Genomic DNA, 24433 nt, shown 5'->3' with positions numbered 1-24433 from the left:
GTTTATTAATGGAGATTAATAGTGTCAGCTCAAAAGCCATTGTCAGCTATCCTGTCTTATGCTGTGGGTATTGAACAGGAGAGTAGCTTCCAAAATGATGAGTAAGAGATTGTCCAGAATCCTGCCTAATTCCAGCAAACTGTTTTAGGGGCAGGAAGTACTGGCAAGCTGAATAATTTCTTGTCCTTCAAGCAGTTGTGATTTGATGGTGGTTATAGAGAAATACCATGAAAAGAAAACTAACTTTCCAATAATTCAGCTGGTTGGATATCAGCATTCATTCCCTGAAAGCGAACTCTATAGCACAATTATATATATATTTTTTTAAACCCATTAATTCAAGAAGTTTCTCTTGAAATCTGTCATGGACACAGCTGCTGCTTCCATACTATTGTTTACCTGCAAATGATCTAGTGTCCTATTTTCTGTGAGCAAAGGATGGACCAAAAGCAGAGTTACACAGACACCAGGTAATTAAACTCTAGTTGTGGCTTCCTAGGACCAGCCCCACTGCCACTGTCCCTTCTGGGCGTGCTGCTGGGTGCAGGTTTGACACAGAGGGAGGAGCACAGTCCCCATCAGCTCTAGGGCAGACTGGGAACCTGGCTGGGTACCACCATCGTGCCCTGCATGGTGTGAGAAGACAGATGGCTGTGAGCTGTCTGTGCTGGCTGGCTCTGTGGTCTGAGCTCAGTGCTGAGCACACATCACTTTATGGCACAGAGAAAGCCTGCAACAAGACCATAGCACAGTTTGAGGTCCCTTCTTGCATCCCCAAATTTCTTTCTTGCACCTTTTCCCTGGTGCAGTGTCTGTCCCAGCTGCATCACCCCTTTCTGGACCTTCCTGTGTTTCTGCAGCTCCTCCTCTTCTGCTGGTGATGCTGAAAAGGTTATCTGTGAAACCCACTGCACCTTTGTTCCAGCTACAGAAATGTGCTTGTATCTTGCTTATTTTAGAAGCTCATTTTATAAAGCAGCTCAGTGCTTTGCTGTGTTCAGTAGAGAGGTTGGTTTGGGTTTTTTTCTTTTTCTTTTTCTTTCTTTTTTGGTGGGGTTTTTTGTTTTGTTTTGTTTTGTGTGGGGTTTTTTTTGGTTTTTTTTTTCAGCTTAACAGTATGTTCTGCTTAGGTGTTCTTTTTAATTAGTCAATTTCTGTAATTGTGAATACTTGGGCTCTCCTGTAGGAGAGTCTGAAATGGGCTGTAGAGCTGTTACCTGGGCCAGTCACCAAATGCAGCCTCAGAGAGAGCAGCTCTGTAAGGGCAGGCAGGGCACATGCAGAGTGACCTGGGGGAGGCAGGGCCCTGGTCCCTGCCTGCTCCTGTCACAGCACGGTCTGACAGCAGCCTGGCTTTCCTGTTTGCTGTGTCACTGGAGGGCATCCAAAAAGGCAGCAATCCACTGGCCCTGTGCTCAAAAAGGAGGAGCTGTGACTGAGCTCAGTAAAATATCTCCCCACATGAGCCAGAGACTCTGGGGACCTGGACAGAAGGAAGGTCTTAGTTGAAAGAATGAAATCCAAGTTCAAAGAAAATCTAACCCACTATTGTGATTACAAAAGAATATAGAGTACTGTGGTCCCCTGTGGTGCTGGGGTCACTGTGTTTTTTCTGCTCTCCACAGGCAGATTCTGTTCCTCCCAGTAGGTCTTTGAGAGCTGCTGAAAACTAACACAAGCTCTGGGAGATCTGGTGAGTGGGCTCTTGATAAACTGCAGAGAAACTGCATTCCTGCCACAGATCAGTGACATTAATAGGTCTAAAAATGACCTTTCCTGTGAAAGAACTGCTATTGTTCAAAACTGGATTTTTTCCAGGAGGGTTAGAGAGCCAGTGCTCCAGAGGGCCCACCCAACCTCTCCCAACAATGCAGGGACAATGCTCTCTACTCCAGCTATTTCTGGGCCACCAAGGTATCACAGAATCACAGAACAGCCTGGGTTGGAAGGGTCCTTAAAGATCATCCAGTCCCATCCCCTTGCCATGGGCAGGGACATCTTCCACTAGACCAGGTTGCTCAGAGCACCATCCACCCTGCCTTTGAACACTCCCAGGGATGGGGCAATCACAACTTTTCCAGTGCCTCAGCACCCCCTCACTGAACAACTCCTTCCTTATGTTCAACGCAAATTTAGCCTCTTCCAGTTTAAAACCATTATCCCTGGTCCTGTTGACATGCCCCAGCTGGTGTGCTGGGAGCTCCTGGCTCCAAGCATGCACAGCTTTGTGGGAGCTCGGCTCCCTTCCCCTGCCCATCCCGGGCTGCCTGGGGGCTCCCCAGCTCCCAGGCAGAGCACAGCGCCCAGCCTTGCTGAAGGCAGCTGCAGGGAAGACAACTGGGCTGTGAGTCTGTGTGCCAGGGGTGGGATCTAGTGCCCCCTCAAGGCATCCCACCTGCAACCCCCAGGGATGCACCCTGCAGGAATCCCACCTGCCATTCCAGGGATGCACCCTGCAGGAATCCCACCTGCCATCCCCCAGGGATGCATCCTGCAGGAATCTCACCTGCCATCCCCAGGGATGCATCCTGCTGGAATCCCACCTGCCAGCCCCGAGGGATGTATCCTGCATGAATCCCACCTGCCATCCCCCATGGATGCATCCTGCAGGAATCCCACCTGCCATCCCCCATGGATGCACCCTGCAGGAATCTCACCTGCCAGCCCCGAGGGATGCATCCTGCAGGAATCCCACCTGCCATCCCAGGGATGCACCCTGCAGGAATCCCACCTGCCATCCCCCAGGGACACATCCTGTTTAGTCTCTGCAGGTACCACAGCATGATTTTTCATGTAAGCCAGAGAGCCTTTTTCAGAACATTTGATGCCTTCACTGAGGGCCTCAGAGTCTAGATGCATTTATTTGTGTTTCACAGGTCCCAGGAATCACAAAGTACTTAAAATACAGCATCTTAAGAAGTGTCTTGCAGTTTTTTCTTGCATTTACACGTAGTGAAAATGTCATCTGATGCCTTTTATGCTTCAGCAGAAGATAGAAATAAAATATTTTTCTACTTCTGATAATAAGCAGATACTCATAATATGTTAATACACAGATATAATAAAAGCAGAAACCCAAAATACCAGGCCTCCCTGTCTGGGAGCACTGAAAATACTATTTCCTTAAGAGAGATAACTTTCTGGTTTACTTTGCAGCCAGCTAATGGTAAAATAAAGTGATTTTTCTTGTAGGACAAGAAGTATAAGGGAAGGGCCAGGAGCAGCAATTCTGAAAACTGATCCCAAACAGCTGCTCTACAAGAGCATGCAAATACCTGTTGAGGAGGATGACTGAAATGGGGATGTGCCTCCTGCTTTCACTCCCATCACTGGGATGGATCCATGCCCAGGTAGGACACCTATGCTGAGACCCTGCCCCAAAGGGATCATACAACTCCTGTGTTCCCTGATGGCTCCCAGGAGCCTAATTTGGCAGGGTGGTGGGATTTGAACTCTGGGATTACACTGCCTATGCACCAGATGGAGGGTTCAATTCCCTTTTCCTCTTATCTCCCATATTGGGGAGCAGATTGAAAGAGACAGTACCAAACTCAGACCTGGACCTGAGGCTTGCACAAGCGCAAATTAGCACATTTTAAGTGGCAGAAACATGAATTTCATTCAATACCCCCTTAAGTTCTGGATCAGATGATATTGCTGCAATTTTTTACTAGGTTCAAAGCAAGATCATTCTTCAAAGCACCACATTTCAACCCCTCTAGTATGACACTTAATTCTAGTACATGTTCCTTTAAAAATAGCATTTAGAAATGAGCTTCTAAATATTGATTCTTAAGATGAATTGGTCCCTCTTCAGTGGCACCAATCAGAAATCAGCAGCTGGTGAGGATCTTCCTGCTCTCACTGGGAGTGGATCAGGTGAGCTTTCTCCTCTGTGCTTCCCGAGCAGCCAGGCTGCCCCTCGTGCCCCAGTCCATCCCCTCCAGCAGCCCCCTGTCCCGAGCAGTCCCGTGGTGTCTCTGGGACCCAGCTCTGCTCAGCTGGGTTTCCATGCTCGTGCCTGACGTTCTGGCGGTGGGCAGCGGGGCTCAGCGGCAGTACTCCCGCTCGATGCTGGCCATCAGCTCCTCCTCCGAGCAATCATACAATATTGTGGGCTGCCCCAATGCCTTCTTGCTGCTTTCTGGGCACCTAGCATGGAAGGGAATGAATTATTGGTGTTGTGAGAGAGAATCGGGCTCTGAAGGTACAAGAAGATCCTTGCTTAGTTTTTTTTGTGAATGGAAAGACTGAGCTGCATGCGGCTCGCTGAGACACAGATACTCTGTCACATCTGGTTCCCACACCCCACTGGCACATTGCCTGCTGACATTTGCTATCACTTGGCACCAGTTCAGTCTATGTGCTCATTACAGTACAGCCCTTACAGTGCTCCAGGATCAAGCTCCCAGAACCTTTCGAGTTAGGCTCCAGGCCAGCTGAAGGACAGTGTAATCTTTACGCTACTTTTAAGGTTTTATGCAAAAAGAGATTATTTTGTTTGTATTTGTAAGGGATCTGAGTTTCAACCAAAATACCAATGCAGCTCCCTCAAACTGCTCTTATGGCTTTTGTTTCCTCATCAGCACAGCCCTCCCATGAGTGGGAACTGATGTACAACTCAAAGGGAACTGGTGGGGGTTTATGGGTGTTATCACAGGTGGTTTTTGTTGGGTACAAGAGAAATCCATCCCTACCTGCATGAGGGAGAACAGTGACAAGTCCTCTGCAGGCTTTGACCACTGTACCTCATGCTACCAATTAAGCCTACTGGATCTTGCCCCCCAGGACAAGAGAGGAGCCAGCAGCTGACTGACAGGTGAGTGCTCCTCCTTGGCCTTGCAGAGGTCTGGGAGTGAGCAAGCCAGGCTGTCAGGTTTGGAACACATGGCTCCTTGGAATGGAGGTCATGGTGAGGTGCAGAGATAAGTGGAGAACTGAGCTGGTAAATCCAAACTGTAAAGTGCTCTGCCATGCCGTGTCAGCCAAGATATTGTGACCATCCACTAGGGAAGAACAATTAAACAAGAAATAGATGTTTTGGTTTTTTGTGTCAGTTCATTGCCAAAGAGGAGAGATTTTCATATCCACTAGCATGGCTCCAGATCTGTCCCAAACCCATTATCTATTCAATTCCTCTAAGGATGAGATCATCCCTCTTGCAGCTGGGATGAATAAAATTCATCCATTAGCATCCTTTAATGAAAAAAATTGAGGACCTGTTTACTAGACAAAATCACAGAAACTGCCCCAAAGCAGGTATGTAAATGTAGAATCAGAATTGAAGTAAAGAACCCTGAAACACTTTTCTAAGGACACTTTCTCCTATAGAGGAGGTGATTTCATGCTGCTCTCCTTGGCCAGGCAGCATCCTCAGGCTCCTGTCCAGCCCAGCTGCTCTGGCCACGCTGTTTGCCATGCCCCCCCTGTGTCAGAAATAGCCTGGTGTTTTTCCTGGAGTCACCTGATGGCCAGCTGGTGACACTGGGTAGTGTAGGTATTCTACATTTACTTACACTGCTCTGTGCCCTTGATGGCAAGTTCTACTAGCAGCAAGCAGGATTTAGCAACCAGACTCTTCTGCTTATTCCTTTTATTCATTTCCCTGCTGAGGGCTGCAGGGAATCTGATTTCCACTGCACTAGGTAAGATCTAAGAAGAAAGCTACAGGTCCAAGAGCTCAAACCATACAGCAGCATTTACACAGCAATAATGGGAAAAGGAAGTGCAGAAATCTGAGTTAAAACACACAATTTACTGAATTAAACTCTGCATTGTGACAATCCTCTAACTAATTTTATGTTACGTGATGAATAAGAGGCAGAGCTCCTGGCAGCTTGCTTGCAGGCCCACAGAAGAGCCATTGTTTCTCTTAGCAGTTACATAATTTCCCACTGTTAATTATTCTCGATGCTTTGGTTTGCATGGAGAAAATCTCCAGGTAAAACTCGCTGAGACACAGATGTGCTTCGGAAACAACAAAAGCAGACTCCACTTCCTGTGCACATCTCAGAAATGAGAGGAAAAGAGAGGGCTGCATTTTTTCAAGAGCAAAGGAAAAGCAAGCTGCTGTTCATAGTATTTCTGTATTTCTGGCAAAGTTCTGTATCATTTAATACAGGAAAACTGAAATAAAATAAAAAATGAGAGCTTTAATCTGGATAAAAGAGGAAACTTCTGCACCCTGAGGACAGCAGGCAGAGGAACAGGCTGTGTGGTTGCACAGGCTCTATCCTTGGAGGCTTCCAACACCTGATGGGACAAAGCCTGGAGCATTCTGCTCTGACTTCACAGCTGATCCAGCCTGGAGCTAGAGCCAGGAGACTGGAGTGGAGACCTCCTGAGGCCATCCCAACCTAAACCTCCATCTCAAAGGCATGTTGCTGCAGCTATTTCTGCTGATCCTAGAATTCAGTGAGTAGCTGTGGCAGGGAAATCCCAAGCTCATGATGGACACAGGATAAAAGCTGGTGGACCACAGGCCCGTTCCCATGCTCCTCCAGCTGCTCCAGCATCAGAGGAGGAACCTTGCTGCTCTTGTCACCACGTGCCAGGGCTGCAGAGCCTGGCTTCAAACACACTGAGTCCACCTGAGGGCTGTCAGACCTCCCAGACAGGAAAATAACAGGAGAGTACCTTGAGTGGAAAGATTTTCAAACCCCAGATGCTCTGGGGAAGGAGAGAAATCTGTGAAGGAGCAAAGCTGAGAGAAAAGAAGTTAGCTGAAAAGCATACAAGAGGAGAATTGGCAGTGTGATAGGACAGCAAGGAAAAAGAAGGCTAGTGCAGCTCCATCAGGATTACTGGGCAGGCTTCTGGGCGCCTCACTGCTAAAATGTTCTTAACAGCTTGGAGGGAGTTTAGAAAGCAGCAATAAAAGTGATTTAAGAGGCTGGAGCAAAGCAATTTAGGAAAGAGGAAAGCAAAAAATGTGCTCCATTTCAGCTACAGGCTTGTCAGTGTTTAAAGGTTCTTAAGGGAAGCAGCAGTTATGGGTGGTTTTTTTTGTTAAGTGTGAAGACAATGAACTGTGCAATGTAGAGAAGGAAATGCAAAGGACAAAATTAGTGAGCAAAACCACCTTTGAGCAAGATCCCAGCCATGGGAATGGCTGTCAGTGCTGTATCCCTGGTGTGGGGGAGAGCTGCCTGCAGGCTCCTGTGACAACAGCCCTGATGGGTGCCTGGGGTGACAAGCTCCCAGGCACAAACCTGAGCTGAGTGGCTGAAAACTAGGTTGGGGTGAATCTAGGCCAGTGTTTTTTATCATTTTGCTGAGGATGGGCAAGTCCAGGGTTAATCATTAAAATGCCTTCTGCAAGACCCAGCAGCTGAAAAATGGGTCAGAACAACGCCCTGGTAACTCTGCCAGTGACACGAGCCTTGGCAGCGATTATAAAATCATTCCCGTGTGCCTGGGCTGTGTCATCCACCCGTGAACTACCAGATGCTGGAGAGCAGTGCCCAAAAGATTTTGGGGGAGGGAGGATGAGAGGTAACAGCCCAACCAGGAGCACATCCCAAGTATTTTCCAGGGGCTGGTTCAGATGCTCATGTGTGTCACACAGGCATGCTCCAGGACAGGAGTGCACGCCCACCTCTACCTCGCGTGACTGCGTATCTAGTTCTTCTTCTCCTTCCTTGGCATTTGCTTCTCCTTTAATTGGCTTTATGGGAATTTCTTCAGTCAGCAACTCTATCAAGACAAGGCTGACTTCTGCTGTTTGTAAAGTGTTTACCTACAATGATTCCAGCCACAGAAATGTGAAGGATGAGACACCTACGCATGCACATTAACCTCTGCTTCCATGGCTTGATTTATTTGATTTGATGTCTTCAAAAATTTGTTGGGTGCTGGGCCATTTAAAAAAAAAGTTTGCATTGTTCTTGCCAGCAAAAATTGCAATTCTGCTTATCTCAGGCAGTACAGGCACTTCACACATGAGCTGTGCTATGGGACTCTGCAGCAGGTATAAAGTAAATGTTATTGAAATGAAAATAATCTCCTGCTCTGTCATCCCAGATCAGAAAACATGTACTGCTGTCTCAAACCTTCCCCCTGCACATCAAAGAGGGTGGGAGCAGGAAAGCCTTGGCAGGGTGTGAGGGGCCAGAGGGAGCCTGGGGACAGGGAGCTGCACAGGGGCCTGGCAGGGCTGGCTGTGCACCCCGGGAGGAGACTGCTCAGCTGCCATCACAGCCCAAAGCCCACTGAGGGTGCTGGAAGCACAGGAGAGGTTCAAGTCCCTGCAAGAGCACCTGCACAAGGCTGGCCAGGTGAGCTTCCTGCCAGCTGGGAGGGAGAGCAGGAGGGGGAGGGCAGACAGCAGCAGGGCTCTGCTGGGTGTTAGCAGCTCACACAGCCCGTGCCAGGATCTGCAGGTGAGTCTGCTCCTGACTGCTGCAGGAGCACAGCGGCTGGGTGACAGTCAGAGCTTAATGCTGAAGAGGGGCTCTCTAATGTAAGGAGCTGATATTTTAACATGGTTTTTCAAGCCTGTGCATTTCAACCCTGTTTTGTGTAGTATGTGTCCCTATTCCTGGTGCAGGCAGATTCAGAGGCTCACTCTGCTGGGATGCTTTTGCTTATGGAAAATTTCAGATTTCTTTGGCACCCAGAGCTGCAGGTCCCCACCATTCCCCCATCCCCGAGGGGGAAGTTGAGTTCTATGTCTCTAACTGGTGCAGGACTGGAGCACCTGATGGGCTTTCTCTTAAGACTCTTGAGGAGCAAAGAGATGTTATTCCCCTGTTCCACATGCTGCAGAGCCCACACGTGAATCAGGGCCTGAGCTCTTTATTGGAGCAATTCTCCACAGCTTTGCACTAACTACTCCAAGGTGCCTCTCTGACATGTGGACATCCAAAGTTCTGATTGCTCACAACCTCTACACTACACTTGAGCTGAATCTTTTCAAGCAGTACCTGATTTCTTTTAAATTTGCAAGTAAGTAAAAGGGCAGGATATTTAGGTCTATAAACCATTTCACACCATTCCCAGCCCTTTTGGACAGTGAGGAATGCAGTAATAGCATAGAGGTCCCTTGTTTCCACTTGCTTTCCCCCTGAAGATACCATGAAAGCAGGGGATACTCACTGCTGGTCAAGGTTGTTGTTCTCTGGGCCTGGTGGGCTCCTGGTTGACAAAGCCTAGGATAGAAGACAAGACAGTTAAAACGCTTTGAAGTCAATAAATGTGATTCTCCACCTCTACTCTGCTCATGTGAGACCCCTGCAGTGCTACACCCAGGTCTGGTGTTCTCAGCACAGGAAGGACATGGGCCTGTTGGAATGAGTCCAGAGGGGGGCCATGAAAATGATCAGAGACATGGAGCACCTTTCCTGTGAGGCCAGGCTGAGGTAGCTGGGTTGGTCAGCCTGGAGGAGAGCAGGCTCTGGGGAAATCTTACTGCAACCTTTCAGTACCTAAAGGAGCTCTATGAGAAACAGGGAGAGGGGCTGTTTACAAGACCTGTAGTGACAGGACAAGGCACGATGGTTTTAAACTGAAAGGGCAGATTTAGATTAGGTCTTAGGAAGAAATTTTTACTGTGAGAGTTGTGAGGCACTGGAACTGGCTGCCCATAAAAGCTGTGGCTGGCCCATCCCTGGCAGTGTGCAAGGCCAGGCTGAATGGAGCTTTGAGCAATCTGGTCTAGTTGAAGATGTCCTTGCCCATGATGGGGGGGTTGAAACTAGCTAATCTTCTAAGTTCCCTTTCAAGCCAAACCATTATTTCTTTCTATGAAACCTATCTCTGTCTACAGTAAGGAACCTGTCCTGGTTTCAACCCCCTGGTTTGGTTTAAACCCCCAAACAAGCTCTGTGGAGACAATACAGGTACAAGAGACTCTCCTTTCCTAGCCCTGTTTCAGCACTCAGGACAGCTAGGTGGCTGCTGGCTACAGAACCAAAATCCCTGAATGCTGACCTGTTAAACCTCCTAGTTTTCCATGAATGCCCACTGTGCCACCAGCTGCAGCTAACAGTATGAAAATACCTGCTAAGGGAGGAAGCAACATCAACCCAATTTTCACCAGACAAAGATATTTCCTGGAAAAATGATCCATCTGGGTTGAAACATCCATCTTCCCTATGCTGGAATCCCCAGGTTTTTAATGGGATACCTGGGGAGCAACCAAAGCCAAACCTAAAGGTATTTAAAATGGGAGCAGGGATGGGACTGTTCATCCCTAGCTGGGCCAGTAATAAAATGAACCCTCTGTAACCAGGTACTACTGAGAATAATATATCTACCATCTTTTCTACCTTTCTCGCAGGGAAAGGGAGTGGGACAGGGACATGGCTTTGCATCTTGGCTTGTCATTATTGTTTCTGAGGTGCACTGCTGAAGCTGGTGGGCCTCCTTCAAACAAGCTACCCTGAATCCCACAACACTAACAAGTTAAACACTTAGCACCAAACCAGGGCCTTCCAGAAAACAGAAATAAAAAGCTGTTCCATCAGTGTGGAAAAGAGGAAAATATTTTCTGTACCAGAAAAAAGGGAAGTGTCTTGGTTTGAAAGACACGTGTCTGCTAAGGAAGGCAGGAGCCTCCCTTGGAAACGAAAATGTAAACCCCTTCTCTCTGAATTACTGTAATTTTGAAATTAAGGGGCTCTCAGGCAAAGATATGAGGATAGGAACACCAGTTCTTTCCGAGCAGGTATGATAAAGCAAATAAACAAACTCTGGCCCAAAGAGAGCCCAAGCCAGGCCCAGCCGCCTCGGCCGCGGCGCTGCCCGGCGCGGCTCCGGCAGGGGGCGCTGCTGCTCCCGCGGTGACTGCCGCGCCTGCAGGGGGCGCCGTGCGCGGCCGGGGAGCGCGGCAATGGCGGCCGGGCCCACACGGGACGGGAGGGAGGGAGGAGAGGCTGTGCTCCGCAAACCCTGGGGCAGCTGATTGCAGTGCCCCAGCAGGACTCTGAGAAGCAGCAAGCTGGGCCAGCAGGGTGTCTCAGCAGGCAGGGGGTGAGGCGCTACAGTGCAGCGAAAGCTCAGAGCAGTGGGGCAGGGCAGTGGCGGGCTGGCTCCCAGCGGGGCAGAGAGAGGCGAGCTCAGGATCCCGGGCACCCGAGCAGCCGGGGATGTCCCTCTTTTAGTGAGCTGGGTGATAATAAGGTCCCAGTTCAGTGGCTGCTCTCTCGAGCAGAGGCTCACCCACGGCAGAAGAGGCAGCTCTGGGCTGGCTCCGGCCGCAGCAGTGAATTCCCTTCCCCACGCTGCAGCTCCGACCGTCCTCCGGAGCCGAGAGAGCCAGCAGCCGCCCCAGCCTGTCCTTTACCTGCCCGGCTCTCACAGAATCCCTGCCCCTCAGGGAGAAACTCCCAGATACGCCAAGTGCAGCCAAATGCTCTCCTACCCTGAGCTTGGCCACCTTTTTTTCTTTTTCTCAAGTACCCAGTTGTTAGTGTTACCTGGCAATTTATGGGGGAAAAAATCCCTAAGTAAAAAGGAACAAAAGGAAAGAAACCTAACCACCAAGAAGAGGCAAAGGAACCAGGGAGAGGTGTGGGAAAGCTTGGAATGCAGAGCCATTGCCTGTTCCTCTGCTGTGTTTCTGCAGGGCTGGATGGGACCAAGCAATTCCTCGGTAAGATCATGCATAGCTCTTAGAATAGCTCCAACCTGTGCTGCCTCAAGGTCATGCACGGGACTGGTGCTGGAAAGTGTGGGAGCTATGGAGGGGCAATGCCCCACTGCAGGCCCTGCTGGTACAACAGTGATGGCTTCACTCAGTTTTGTGCCAATTAAAATCTGTTGGTATTGGTCAGGCTTTTGTGTGTGGGTAGAAATGTCCACCTGGGTGTCTGCAGGTATTGCATGACGCCTGATTTTAATTTGCAAGGATATTTTTTCACTACACTCCTTCCTCAGCTGCTTGTCATGGGGAATGGACACGAGCAGAGGTTTCAACACCGTGGTCTCAGACACTGTGAGGGAGACAGAGAGGTGTTTGGAAGCGAACTGCTCAGCTCTTCCCTGCCTCTTGCAAGGGCTTTGTGCTGCTGTGGTCACCTTTGGCTCCCATGCTTCAGCAGGTGAGGAGAGCTGCAGCAAGGACACCTCCCTCATGGCTCTGGGTGAACATCTCTTCCAGGTGAGCCCTTAGTAGCTTCTGTTTCAGCAGCCAGGAAAGTTATCTGTTATACACAGTATTTCACATCCTAGCTGCTTCTGTCAAAAAATGACAAAAGATGTTGCCAGTCTTTCATAGACTTTTAGTGTAATACCTGTCAAAAGAGTACCTTTCAGAAGAGTCCCTGCTCTTTGGCAACACTTTGTTTTCTCTGGAAGAGGCTGAACTACTCTAGAAAGAGCTTCTGGGTCCAAGTGGAGGCAAGGGTATGTGAGAAAGCTGACAGTGAGGTAAGACAGTTCTCTCCTGGTTATTTATGATTGTTTCTTGGCACTCTCCCAGATGTAACAAGAGCAGGAAGCAGTGCCAGGAGAACAGCATGCTGTTCCAATGGCTGCCTTCTCCTGGGATTGCATCCCACGACGCAGCTCCTCATCCATCATCCTCTGGACTACTGTTGCAGCCCGAGTTTCCTTCCACCAGGTGAAGAACATTATTCATGCTCAGCACCAAGGAAAATAGAGTTCTTTAGGAGTGCTTTGATGGTGTTTTTCCCACAGTGAGAACCCAGATTCCAATACTTCTGTGCAAAGGATGGGTTTGGATCATTCTAGGGAGGGGTTTGTATTGTACAGGAGGTTGTCTGTTTTTCCTTCCCTTGTGGCTGACTCCTCCATATTACGAGCTGTACGTGTTGTGTGGGTGGAAGACAGAATTAATTCGTCATCAGGATAGTGCAGCTCTGGTTAGCAAAATCTGCTTCTCTGTGCAAAACCTGCTCCCACCTTTTCCAAGGGATCTGTCAGCAGCAATACTTATTTCCCAAGAGAATTTGGAACTGGCACACGTACATTTCTACCAACATTTCATCCAGTGCATGAATCAAAAATGGTGGCAAGTGAAAACAAAAGGCACCTCCAGCCTCTGCCTTTTCCCTGCCGTGAGAGTCTCCAGTTTGGGAGCTGCTCCCAGTTCCTGCGGGCGAAGGAGACCTGGCGGCGGTGCCCGGGTGACACGGGTGACACCGTGTGCCAGGCAGCAGGCAGGGCGCGGAGCACCGCCGCCCTGGGGGAGAGACACAACAAAAGCTGACCCACCCAGCCGCCCGGGATTGCTGCAATGGGTGTCTTGCAAGTTCAGCACATGATTAGTATTAGCCCTTTATGTGGGTTAGGATGATGTGCGTGTCAGGACACTTTAATATTATGGGTTCCTATCCTACAGCTAAAGAAGTAATTGCTGGCCTGGTTGGCCTGTGTCCTGGTAAGAGTTAAATAAAGTCAGCTTCTCCTTTCTGCAGCTTGCAGTCATCTTTTTATTACTCATCTAGACCGTGGCGTGTCTCCTCGTTTTCCACCCCATTCTCAGCACAGGCATCCTGTGCTGACGTCTGCTGTGCCACAAAGCCCCACATTTAATTTCATGTCATGACACATGGAGTGGAAGGGTTTGACAGTCATTGCTCACACAGTTCAGCCATCCTTTAGGGCAGCAGCTCCTGGGAGCAAGGCAGAGCTGAGAGCTGGAAGCAAGAGCTATTTTCTCTGCTACATGAAAAGACCAGCACTCCTGGGGTGCAGCTTCCCACTCCCCCGAGTCCAGTGCAAGTTCCCCATGGCCCTGCCAGTCCTTCACCCCCTACTTTCTCTGTCAGCTCCAGCAGCTGTGAACAAGCTGGGTGAGAACACCCTTTCCTGGAACCATCCACAGGGTGATCTGGAGCCGTGTACCTTTGGAGGCTCTAGGGCTGCTCCCAAGCTGCACTGAAACCAGGCAGCTGCAGTCTTGACTACTAACACTGTCTCCAAAACTGAGAGGCCAAATTCAAGCTCTCTTTGAGATGGTTCCTGTGCTGGTCCCTAAGCAACACCCAGACATTATTTGAGAGACAACAAGCTGGTCCTAACCAGAAATCATGCCAGCTCAGTGGGGCAGACCATCATGGTCCAGTGCCAGGCAGCTGCTATGGTACAGTTTACCAGTACGGATACAGCCCTGGGATGCAGCAGAAACACAGACTCCTAGTGCAGTTCAGGTGCAACTCACAAGGAGTGACTGAGCCACATCAAGTATCTACACGGGAGCAGTGTGGTCTCTGCCAGTGCTGGTCCATGGGGTGTGGTTTAATAGTGCAGCATTTCTGAAAAATGTGTGCCAGTGCCTCTTTCCCTGCCTCCGCTCCTCCCAAATCCCTCTTCACAAACACTCCATGACCTGGACCAGTGGATCAGTCTGAGCTGAAATGCCAGCTCAGAAATTCAGGGAGGGAGGCATCAGCTGGAGAGCCCTGCAGGCGCAGTCTGCAGGGAGCAGGGAGGGCTGAGCTGGTACCACAGCAGGGCAGCTCCCTCCAGCAGCGCCAGCACGGGACTGGGGCTGAGACAGGTCCTGCTGCACTCAGCCTCTCCAAGGCGCTGCCAGCTATTGCTGGCTAAAAAAAGCAGCTTCCGTAGGGTGCCAGTAGGTGCCAAATGTGACGCAAGGCCCCAGCTGCACCCCAGGCAAAGCACTCTCAGGCAAAGCACTTCCAGCTTTGCTTTGGTCTGCAGCAACATCCTCTGGCCAGCGAAGGAATTAGGAGCAGGCAGTGGACGGGAAGTGGGCAGGGATGCAAGGAGTTCCCACGCTTCTCCTCTCCTGCCAACTAAAACAGCAGCTCCCAGCTATTCTGCCCATGCCCTGGGCTTACTTAGATCACGAATAGTTTCCAGGGCAAAAGCCACCCAGGCTCTGCCAAGTGAAAAGGGGGGAGTTGTGGAAAATACCTAGTCAGCAGTTTTCCAGGTCCAGGCGCAACACAGCCGTGCTGGGAGGGTGATGCTGGCTGAGGGGACAGCACAGCTCCCTGCTTCTGGGCTCTGGTGAAGTTTCAGGTGCTTTGTGCAAGACAAGAAATATAATGGGGTGGAGAGGGAGACCTTTAACTCAGCAGCTGCCTGATCTACAACTGGACATTGACTGCAGAATCTGAAATAATCTGACCTTGGGAAGTTCAGGGAGTCCCAGATATTCAACTGGAGATGACATTTTATAAAGGCCCCATGCTCCCTATGAAAGTGTAGCACAATGTCTTGATTTGAGGGCATTTCTGACTATTAACACAACCAGGAAGAAAATGTTGAAATAAACTGCTAACAACGTGGAATTAGAAATATCAAATTTCTGTTTGAGGGAAGCACATTTTAACAAGAGTAGAAAAATAAACCTGAGTCCCTGCAAGAAGCTAATGGGGCATGGCATTTAATGTCCCTTCAGGACCCTTTTGTGTTTGCAGCCGGGGATCAGCCAGCCACGAGGTGACGCTGTGCCACATCAGTCTGCAGAAAAAACATCTGGCTGAAAAAATCAGGCAAAGCTTTGAACACTCGGGCGTTTTAAAATTATCTGATAGTCACTCTAGAAGTTGGTGAATACACCCTCTATCTGTGTTGCTCCTGTGCTGCAGCTGGGGTGATTTGCTTCATGGAATCACATCCTGTCTCCAGTCAGGAGGAGAGATGGTGCCATGGAAAAAGCTGTTAAAACCAAAACCCTAACATGTCTGTATTATTCCTCCATTTCAGGAAAACAAAATTCAGGGAAATGCCTGAGGCCACGGCCTCTGCCCTGGCTTCCACCAAGAGCTGCCACCCCTGCTCTGTGCTGCAGCAGCACCTGCAAAACCTCAACTGCATTTTCCCGTCTTGAGCAAAGAAACAAGGAATAGCACATACAGGCATCTGGAACTGAGAGCAAAGCTGAAAATGGATGTTTGATGCTGACAAAAGGTGTTGGGGTCTGCTCTGAGGCATGTGCAGGTTTCCAATCAGGATTTGGTTCCCAGCCTGCTGCTGTGATATGCTTTCATCCTTTTTGCTCCCAAGCACTATTTGAATATAATAAAGGTTGCTGAGGTCTTTAAAGGCAGCTGCATGCTCCACCAGCCCTTGTCACCTGGCCTGACTGCCCATCAGTGCTGCCAGCTTGCTGCTGGATGGCAAACTGTGCCAGGGTTCAGCTGTGAAACACAACACTGATGCACATCATGCCCAGGAGACACCCAGCTGTGACAGCAGAACGATGAGTCCTGTTTGCAATTCTGCTCTCTTCTGACTGGTGTCAAAGGTCTCTTCTACTCCCACTGTCCAGAATCTGCTCCTCCAGGAGTTGTTTCTCATCAGACTTTCTTACTGTGATACCTCCTTGTTGCCTTTCCTCCTCCTGCTTCACCTTTCCCCCATTAGCTCTGTTGAATTAACTCATCCTTTCTTCTCTGAAATGTTTTTGTTTGTCCTCCAATTTAGACAACTGAACAGGGCAAAGCAAGCAAGTTCCTACCACAAGACAGAAACTACAAATGACTTGAGAAGCTGGCAAGACTGAGAGAAATTGCCCTAAAATTACCAGCGTTGCAATGAAGCTGATAGCCCTTTCCAGAAACCTCCTCCCCCAGCCTCCTGGGAAGGGTGGGGCTGCAGTCTGCACAACAACCTAAAAGACTAAACTGCACCCAGTAAACAACCAAAACCTGGTGCTGCCAACAGTTTCCTCCCTCCTTTTCACAGACTAGTGACTTTTAGGCCTCGAGGAGTCAGAATAGTAAGCCCATGACTGCTGTCTCTGCCATCTCAGGTTCAGGAAAATAAAGTGCTACCAAGAAAAGCTTCAAGTTTGCCCTGAATCTACCTGAGACTTCTCTTAGATGCCTTTTGTATCTTTGAAAAATACTGGTAGCTCTTTGCTGTCTTTGTCTGGGTGCAACCAGAGCTGTGAACATCTTCCCAAAAAAGAGGCAGCAGCAACAGCTGGACGAGGAGACACACAAGATGCTCAGCATCACTGCTGCCTCACCGGTGGCACTGCTGTGTGCTGCACACACTTGGCCTCACTGGATGACAAGGCCCCACGTGCCTGCTCCAGGCCGAGTTCTGAGGACCCTCATGGATATGTCTGTGCTGCAAAGCTTGACAGCATTCCCAGCCTGGGTCTGCACCACAGCCTGGGGTGGCCAAGGTGATGCTACAGGTTCCTCAGCACCATTTCTGCCAGAGAGGGAAGTGTGAAGCAGGGAGTGGGGCACAGTGACCCCCACACTACCACAAGGGCCACATCTTAAATTCCTCAGCCTCTATAGTTTGCTCCTTGTCATTAGTTCATGGTATCTACTCTCGTAGTGAAATGCCATTGCCCTCCTGATATGTTATTACCCAGAACATACATCACTTCAGAATAGGGCTAAGATACTGATTTCTGCACAGGAAAACTCACTGCTTATTAGAATTATTAAAGATACAGCCATGATATTCATATGTGGAAAAAGAAGGCAAATGAATACCAGCAGCCTCTATTCCTGTAAGTAAAGATAAACGGGAGAAGTCAGGAGGACTACTCCTAAATGAGAGGCCCTCGGAGGAGAAAGCAGTGCTGGAGTAAGCTCCTTCTGCAGGAGGGTTTGGAGTTTAAAGAGCAAGGAAAAAAATATTGCAGTACAAGATCTCTATTTTTTTTTCTTCAATTTCCAAACCTTACTTTGAGAATTTTCTTTAAAACCTGTCTAAATAAAGGGTTCTCATACAGAATGCTGCCAAGTTTCCTATTGGAAAATTTAGTTTGTATTAAAGTAATCCTTAACCCACGGATGTACAGTTCAGTGATGGAAATGATACCCTTCTAAAGAGCAAAACTGAGGCATGTAGTGCAGAATGTTCCTGGGTCCTAAATATTTCTTTAATTTTTTAAATTTGTTACTTTATTCTGACACTTTCATGTATCTGTGGAGAGCAGTGTTTATCTAACAAAAACCACACAGCTTCCAAAGCCAAGCTAAGATGAAAGATGTCAGTGATTTCTGACCTCATCACCAGCTTATATATATGCTGCTGTTATTCTTGGATTGGAAAAAAAGCCCAAAAGATAAATCTCAACTCCCTCGGAAGCAAATCCATTATTTGTTAAAGAGAGTGAAATGTTCCTTCAGGAAGAACCAGACTGCAGTTGCAGAGGACTGGCAAACATTAAAGAGCAGCTTTATGTTCCCATTTTAAACCTTCTGTTTACAAGCCCGACCCAGGAAAAAGCAGGAGCCGAACTTTAAAAAGTCGACCTATTTCTACAAGTCAGGAAAAGAAACTTCCAGTAGCAACAGGAGACCGAAAACGGGATGGCCCCTGTCGGGACCGTGTTTCCCTTGCACCGGAGACTGAAAACGCAAAGAGAGCAGCAAAGAGAAGACGCAAAGAGAGATCGAGCCTGGCTCGCAGCGAAGATCAAAAGAATTTCACGCCGCTGATGCTGGAGGAAGCGCGGCCGCGGCGGGGCTGCCCGGGCGGCGGGGCAGCCGGGCTGGGCTGCGCTGGGGGCCCGGGGCCAGCGCCGGGAGGGCCGGGGGTCCCGCTCGGGCCGGCGGCACTTACCGCCCGCTGCAGCGGGGCCGCGCCGCCGCCTCCCGCCGCCTCCGCGCTGCTCCCGCCGGCGGCCGGGCCCGGGCGGCCGGGGCCGGGCGGGGCCGCCGCCCCCTCGCCGTGGGCCGGCGCTGTCCCCGGCGGGTCCCGGCTCTGCCCCGCTCTGCCCGCGGGCCCGCGCCGCCGGCTGCTGCCGCTGCCCATGGCCGGAGCCTCTGCCGGAGAATCCCAGCCCGGAGCGCCCCGGGCCGCGGAGGGAGCCGGCGGCGCAGGGGAGGGTGCGCGGCCGTCTCTGATCGCGGTTTTGGGCAGGCTGCCGCGCTCCATGTCCCTTCCAAAACTTTCCAGCCCAGCCCGTTAGCTCGGGCCTCCCAAGCACCACATCCTTACGTACATCTCCCCGAGCCGGGGGAGGACATTGTCATCTTCGGGACAAGCAGCAGGAGCAGCACTGCTGGGCTATTACACTTAACACAGCTCTCACAGGCGGCTCTTGCAGACCAGCCCAGCCGGGGGATGCCCCGCGGGGCGGGTTCGAGGCACCGAGCGCGGCTCCGGCCTGGAGTGACAGGGAACCCCCGGGCACAGGATGGGCCAGCCGGGCACTCCCTTAGCCGATGCCCGCAGACCGAGTAACTCTTTCAAGCCTGTGCAGCTGATCCCCCAGCCATCCTCGGCTGCCCTTTGCTTCCAGCAGAGCAATATTTGCACATTGTTCGACAGTGGAAGATTATAGCTATTAAAGGCAAGGCTGTCATTCCCTCCAGGGACCAAGGAGTACAGTGGCTGCTTGGTGTCCAGCCCGTTCTGCCTCCATTCCTTCCAAACCAGAGGCTGATAAAGGCAGGAGGCGCAGAGGTGTAACTCCTCTTGCTGCTCCTCGGCACTGACTGCAATGATTGCATCTTCCAGTCATTGATTCTGTTCGTTTTTCCTAAACCACTGAGCTAAAGCCCAAGAGTTTGTAACGGAGGGGCTGGAGGAAAGAAGGCAGCTAGAGGTCAGATCATTGCCAGAGAGATGAGCTCATAGCAATGGGGACTTACAAGAAAGACGGGGATAGACTTTCTACCAGAGCATGTATTGATAGGACAAGGAGTAAGGTTTTAAACTAAAAGAGGGCAGATGTAGACTAGATGTAAGGAAGAGATGTTTTTACAATGAGGGTGGTGAAACACTGGCACAGGTTGCCCAGGGAAGTGGTAGATGCCTCATCCCTGAAAACATTCAAGGCCAGAGTGATGGGGCTCTGGGTGTAGTGGAATGGCAGGGGGTTGAACTAGATCACCTTTATTGGTCCCTTCCCACACAAACTGTGGCTGAGAAGGATGTTCTGTCGGAAGAATAGATCATCTGGGAGCGTGGGGGTGTGGTGTCACATGCAGAGCCCTGGGTCCAGAGCCAGGCCAGTCACAAAGTTGTTTTGGATCTGAGGCAGGTCTTGGAGAAAGAAGTGATGAGGCCTGGTTGCGGAGGAGGAGATGGTGGAGCTGAATATGGGATTAAATAGCCCCAAACAAAATGTCCCAAGAGGAACAGGCTCTGCAAGCATCAGAGACAAAAATTCTTCTCAACAAGAAGTGAGAAAAATTCCTTCTCCTCCTCCATCCCTGCTGGCTGTCTCTGAGGGAGTGGAGCCTCCTGGAAAGTTTCCTGGCTGCCCCCATGGAAACAGTTCATTCCAGGACAGCTCCCCAGATTCACTTGGAAGCAATGCTGGCTCCATAAACCAGCTGTCAAAACGAGCCAAAAGCCTTGTGTTTTGAAGCAGATCATTGCTGGAGCCAGGAAAATGTTTGAGCAGCAGTGATCTCAAATGCTGCTGTGGTTTAGTAGTGACACAGAAGGACTCTGGGGCCATTCAGTGATGTTTCCCTGCTCCTAAAGGACTGGTGAGAATTAAAGAGAAAATTTCCCAAAAGCTAAAAGCCTAACAAGCACATGACTCCTCAGAAAAATCAATTAAAATTGGCAAATTCCTTTTAATGATGGCCTGGTGCCTTTTAAGACCATTTCCCAGCAGGGCCAGTGGATAGTATCTTGGCTGATCTTCAACAGCAAGGGTGGAAGTGTGTAGTACAAGTGCCAAATGTGGCATGTGGATCAATTTTGCATGGCACCCAGCCAGACCAGCAAGGAGCCAGAATCCTTCACATCAAAAGCACAGTGCTGAGGGAGCCAGCAGTGCTGACTCCTGGCTTTTCCCAAATCCTGTGGGAGTCCAGGAGTTTTTCTAGACAATGATGGTGGAGTTACATGGTAGGTGGCCTCTTCTGACTCCTGCTGTGCAGGCATTCTCAGCCTCTGCTTTGGGAAAGAAAAGGATGTATGCCATGGATGCCCATGTTAGCATTCTTCACTCATGACTTCTAAGAAAAGATTTAATTATAGAGAGATAAATGCATACATACATATACACACATGTTTATACTTGTACATATTTACACCCAAGTCTTTCTAAACCATCACATTTATTTGAGGAATGTGAGATTATTTTAAGATTACCATTATCCATTGAAGCCACTAGCACTTACTTATCCTGCTGCAGAATTTGACTGGTCTTTTAGGAGCAAAGGCCAAAGTGGAGCTGAGGCATGCAATTGCCTGGACAAAATGTGACTTTCAGATCTTATTTTCAGATTTCTCATTCCCCAAGTATGAGACTAAACTGTGCTGTTAACTCATACCTGACTGCCTCATGCCATGTCTCATCCTATCCCCAGACTACAGGCAGGAGGGTCACTCCTGTCTCCTGACAGTCTTCCATCTGTGAAGAGAAAGGGCCTGTGAAAAATTGCAGCCAGCTCCAGCAGCATTTCTGTTCCCTGCCTTCTCCCCAGTCCATGGTTGCTGTGGGATGATCTCACAGACCCTATCCTACACCTCACTTTAACCTCAAAGGGAGACCCTCTGTTCTTTGTTAAAGCCAAGGGATTGTTGTTTTGTGATTCAGAGTCTGAGCTTTTTGCATCCTCAGGTCTTTTGTCTCTTCTCTTCAACTCCTGGAGCAACCAACCCTCTGGCCACAGGACATATCTCCAGGGTTGTAGCCAGTGCAAGTCCAGCCCAGCCCAGCCCAACCTGGCACTGCACTCAGCAGTGTTGGTGCCAGGCAGGGATGGGGAAGATGGAAGAACATGCCCTTGCCCCACAGACACGTTCCCCTGGCAGGGAAAACACCCCGAGAAGGTCCCAGCACCAGCATTTGGGAGGGGTGTTGTTCTGGGCTGTGTTGCTGCTCACCCTGGTGAGGTGTGATGGGTACCTGCAACACTGCCAGGAGTTATGATGGGGACACCAGGGAGCCAAACACAAGGAGTTTCCTTGCTGGGTAAAATAACAGGTTCCCTCCAATACAAAAATCAAAATAAAACCTGGGGAGCTGGGTTTTTCCAGGTTTTTGTTCCCACCAGAAATTTTCTAAGCTATTTGCAGTTAGTTCACTGAAGGAGCTGATCTTGTAACAATAAATGTCACAGCACATGTGTTTAGATTTAGTTTTCTTTCCTAATACTTGCTTGTATTTTCAGCAAGGCTTCAACAAAGATAGATGCAGTCCCTTGTCATAACAGTTCTGGAAAACTGTGAGGGTTTTTTTGTCTTCACCTGTATTAACCACAAAAAATATTAAAATTCAAAGTTAAATACATAATGTCAGAATGGATCTCTCCATCTTGCTTGCTGAGTGAAAGGATGATTTCTCCCATGCTTCCCAGGCATCCTTCACAGGGTATCCACTTCCCTGGAATGTGCCATGGGGAGATGTCTCTTCCTGGCTGTCCTCCACCATGGAATGGATTCTGGCAGACTACTGCCAGGACCTGGACACTCCTGCCTTGTACAAGGAGGACACCATGGCACATTTGGAGAGAGCCTGGAGGTCTTGGTACAGATTTTCACTGTGGATTTGTTAGAAGAAGCCCAGTGAATGTCCATCAGAAGGTTGTTTAGATTTCAAGCTAGCTTAGACAGCTTTTGCCATGCTCTGAAAAGAAACCAGTAAGATTTAGTCTCCCTGGAACAAGCAGGAGAACCTTCATTTTCCCACTGTAAATTGCTGGATTGGTGTTACCCTTCAGTGAACAAGTTTATATATTAATCTGCCTTTCTAACATTAACTTGTGTGTAGCAAAGGCAATGCAAACCTTGCTCAAAGCACAGCCAGCATCCATCCCTTGGCTTTCCAAATATTTACCCAGATAACATCTTCACTTGGGTTTTTCTACAGGTCTGACCCAAAACCTCCTGAAAAATTTATTTCTAATGTTGACAGCTCTTCAGGTATTTGCTTTGATGCAGAGACCATTTATCTGGTGGGTCTGTGCCATGTCCTGAGCTGATGTGCTGTGAAATTCAGTGGATGGAAAAAGCTGGACTTGAGGAAGAGCACTGAGCCAGTGTTGTCTGCCTAGGGACCCAGATGGGGAGTGGGAGGAGGAAATTTGTTTTGCCTCCACAAGTTCCCCAGAGAAAAATAACTGCAAGAGAGAGGCCACTGAGACGCAGAGAGGAAAGGTCCAAGAGGCTGAGTTGGAAGGTGAGGGTTAGGAGTTAATATTTCTAAACCTGTTTGATCTCTGCTCCTCCTCAAGGTGCTCCCTCACATTGCACATGCCTTTCCTGGCTGAGATGAGCTGGAAAGGTGGGTGCTTTGCAGCAGGGGAAACCAATTCTTCAGCAGCTGTGGGCCAGGATGCAGCAGGGAAGCCACAGCTGGAGGGAGGGAGGTTGCCCTGTGTAATTAATGGAGCTGGGCTTTGGCCCAGGGCTGGAGTTTGACTCATCCAATTCATAAAAAACCTGCTGAGAACAGATGTTTAAATATAAAAGCATATTTTTTAGGAGTGTCCTTTCAACACATCTTGGATTTTACTGCAACCTAAGCATTGCCAGTAAATACTGCTTTTCTCCCTGCTTCCTACATTTCCAGGGATGGGTTCTGCTTTGTTCAAAAACACAAGAATAAAGACCCAGCCCAGCAAAGAGTTGTCTTTCTGTCTCCCACCACGCTGTCTTCCTGCTGTCTTTCCTTTGGGAGCGTGGAGGGCTGGGGTCATGGGAGCCCTTCCAGCAGCTGCAGCTGGCTCCTGCCCCAGCACGCTGGAGAGGCAGCTGTGCCACAGCTGGAGTGTGCCAGCACATCCTGTGGGAGCAGCTTGCGTGCTCATAACACAGCCCTTCCTTTTGAGTGCCTCTGGGAGTCCCAAACTATGGCCAGCAGAGGAAAAAGGCCAAAATCACTGTCACCTGCAGTGCAGGGGGGGAAGCTGCACAGCAGGTGACACAGCACAATGCAGATGAGCTGGTGCTGTGTTCCCACCAGTGGCTTAAAACTCACGCTGCAAATTCCACTCAGTGGCCACAGGATGGATGCTGTTAGGAAAGCGGGGATGACTCAAGCTGTCTGCGTGGTGTTCTCACACCATCAGTAGCACAAGTGCTGTCCCTGACTCCACTCAGCCCCTCTGAGTGTGTCCCAGCTTGCTGCTTTCAATTCTGACTTCCCCCTGGCCTTTCCCACTGGGACTCCCAACCCCAGCATATCTCTGAAAAGGGATGCCCTGTGGATTCCACACCCCTGCTCCATCCCCAGTGGGCTTCTCTCCTGCAGAGAGCCCTGCTGTGTGTCCTGCTGAGGCTCCCAGGCCAGGTCCTTCTCCTCTCTTTGTCCTGGTATTCATGGTGGGACTTAATGGGTGGCCCTTAGAGATGGCTGCCTCTCACTGTCGGGTAAACACAAGAGTGTAAAGAAGCAAAAGAGCTCTGCAGAGATCCTGTGGGTGTGTGAAGCTAATCAGCAAGAGATGAACCTCCCCTTCGTGCACAAGCTTTGTTCTTGTTCCAGGTCTGTGAAGACTTTTTTCTCATTCTCAGGGAGGACAGGGCTGAGGTTTCTCAAGCCTGGCTGACCTTGGATAGGCTCCATTCCCAGTGTTTGGCAGGCTACAGGATTTCAGCTAGGGCACTAAATCCC

At 49.6% G+C, this 24433-nt stretch overlaps 1 protein-coding gene across 2 annotated transcripts; it reads right to left on the bottom strand.

Annotated features, from left to right (window-relative positions):
* Positions 1–2842: 2842 nt before the first annotated feature.
* CYS1 (cystin 1) lies at positions 2843–19038 on the bottom strand. Of its 2 annotated transcripts, none has more exons than XR_010358106.1 (3): positions 18854–19038; positions 9097–9149; positions 2843–4152 (listed from the first exon to the last, which is right to left on the bottom strand). XR_010358106.1 is itself a non-coding variant. In XM_064411958.1 (3 exons), the coding sequence occupies exons 1-3, from the start codon at positions 18784–18786 to the stop codon at positions 4050–4052; spliced, it is 471 nt and encodes a 156-aa protein (XP_064268028.1). In that variant the 5' UTR covers positions 18787–18814; the 3' UTR covers positions 2843–4049. The 2 variants fall into 2 exon arrangements, 1 of the variants encoding a protein (XP_064268028.1); XM_064411958.1 differs by lacking the exon at positions 18854–19038 and adding an exon at positions 18472–18814.
* Between the last annotated feature and the right edge of the window lie 5395 nt (positions 19039–24433).

Source organism: Passer domesticus, chromosome 3, assembly GCF_036417665.1.
Source record: "Passer domesticus isolate bPasDom1 chromosome 3, bPasDom1.hap1, whole genome shotgun sequence".
In the NCBI taxonomy this organism is placed as follows: domain Eukaryota; kingdom Metazoa; phylum Chordata; class Aves; order Passeriformes; family Passeridae; genus Passer; species Passer domesticus.
Note: the sequence above shows the minus strand (reverse complement) of the source record. Positions and strands in the feature narration are given on the sequence as shown.